The sequence below is a fragment of the Tupaia chinensis genome, unplaced genomic scaffold, assembly GCF_000334495.1.
Source record: "Tupaia chinensis unplaced genomic scaffold, TupChi_1.0 Scaffold000377_4, whole genome shotgun sequence".
NCBI classification, from domain to species: domain Eukaryota; kingdom Metazoa; phylum Chordata; class Mammalia; order Scandentia; family Tupaiidae; genus Tupaia; species Tupaia belangeri.
The window spans coordinates 207,272-208,629 of NW_006159878.1; the positions used below are offsets into that span (position 1 = coordinate 207,272).

The 1,358-nt window shown below is 62.9% G+C and overlaps 1 protein-coding gene across 1 annotated transcript in view; it reads right to left on the reverse strand.

Moving 5' to 3' along the window:
- The window catches only part of LOC102493969 (acyl-CoA dehydrogenase family member 9, mitochondrial-like), a 4,777-nt gene extending 4,524 nt beyond the window's left edge, over positions 1–253 (reverse strand). Inside the window, exon 1 of the mRNA XM_006153518.2 lies at positions 231–253. Within this exon, the coding sequence (XP_006153580.2) occupies positions 231–253 (23 nt within the window). The remainder of the gene's footprint in view (positions 1–230) is intronic.
- Between the last annotated feature and the right edge of the window lie 1,105 nt (positions 254–1,358).

A 1,358-nucleotide genomic window follows, 5' to 3' on the forward strand; every position in this document is an offset into this window, starting at 1 on the left:
CGGGACCAGCCGCTGCACACAAGGCTCAGCGTGATGGCAGCTGTAAGGGTGTCTTGAACCCCTGCTGGCCACCCCACTCCACCAGGGAAGAGCCAGCCTCCTGGGCTGAGGGAAGCTGCCCTGTGCCCTCAGGCTAGCCTCAGGCCTGTCTGTCTGTCGGAGGGAAAGCTGCTCACACAGGCTGTGCAGGAGGCAGGTGAGAACCCCAAGCCAGGGTCTGCCCCGTCCACCTCACAACCACGGTCAGCCCCATTTGTCTACTCCCAATACCCCCCTCCCAGAGGAGGGCCCCTGGCCTCATCCCTGTAACCACCCTCCACATCACCCCAGGGGAAGCTCCCAGAACACAAACAACCCAGCTGCTCCCTGCTCTAAGCTCTAACCTGGGATGACGCTTATGCTTGCCAGTAGGCAGCTCTAATACCTCTTGCTGCACCTCGCCCCAGCCCCCCAGGCAGCTGACCACTCCCAGGAAGGCTTCCTTGCCTTCTCCAGGGGCTGGTGGTCAAGGCCCAACTGGGGCTGCATGGTGTTTCCCTCCCAGCCCTGCTCAAAACCCCGCGTGTTCCCAGGGTCAAGTGCGTGCTTCAGGAGGCTCAGTGGCCCTGGATGACGCCTGCCCCTTGGTGTCCCACGGCGTCCAAGGTCACCTGTAAGAGCGTCCAAGGTCACCTGTAAGACCCCTCTTTGCCCCTATGCCACTCGGCACACGTGGGCCGAACTGACACTTCGGGTGTGTGCATTCAGAGCTGTGATAAGAGGCAGAGCTGGCAGAGGGAGGGCCCAGCAGCTGTCTTGTGGAAGTGTGCACGAGGTGGGGCTGGGGCTGGAACCTGGCTCTCCTCCAGGAGCTGCTCATCCACTACTTCCAGCCAGAAGCAACATGGCCAAGGCCTGCAGCGGGTTCCCAGGAGGCAGTGGCCCAGGGGCCAACGGCTTCAGGAGCAGGCCCCTGAGCAAGAAGGTTGGCCCCTCTCAGCCCCAATCCCTCTCCTCTACATGGGGTCTGCGAGAAGACCCGACAGGAGCACATGCACGCCAGCCCTGGCCCTTGTAGGGGTGGGCCTGCATGTAGCCTGAGCCCCCGAGGACCTGCACCGCCTCACTCACGCACTGCCACGCACCCTCGGAGCTAAACACCTGCCACAGACCAAAGCGAGGTCAGCATGGCGCCATCACTGAGAGCCTTCCCAGAGGAGGAGAGGAGGAGGGGAGTCTGCGAGCAACTCAGGCTTCGGGAGCAGATGGCCAGGAAGGGCATCTGACAACCAGGGCAAGGCCTTGCTTCCTTGACCACAGTGACCAGCTGTCGCCCACACCTCTGCACGGCCTTCCTCCAACCCTCCCACACCTGGGTT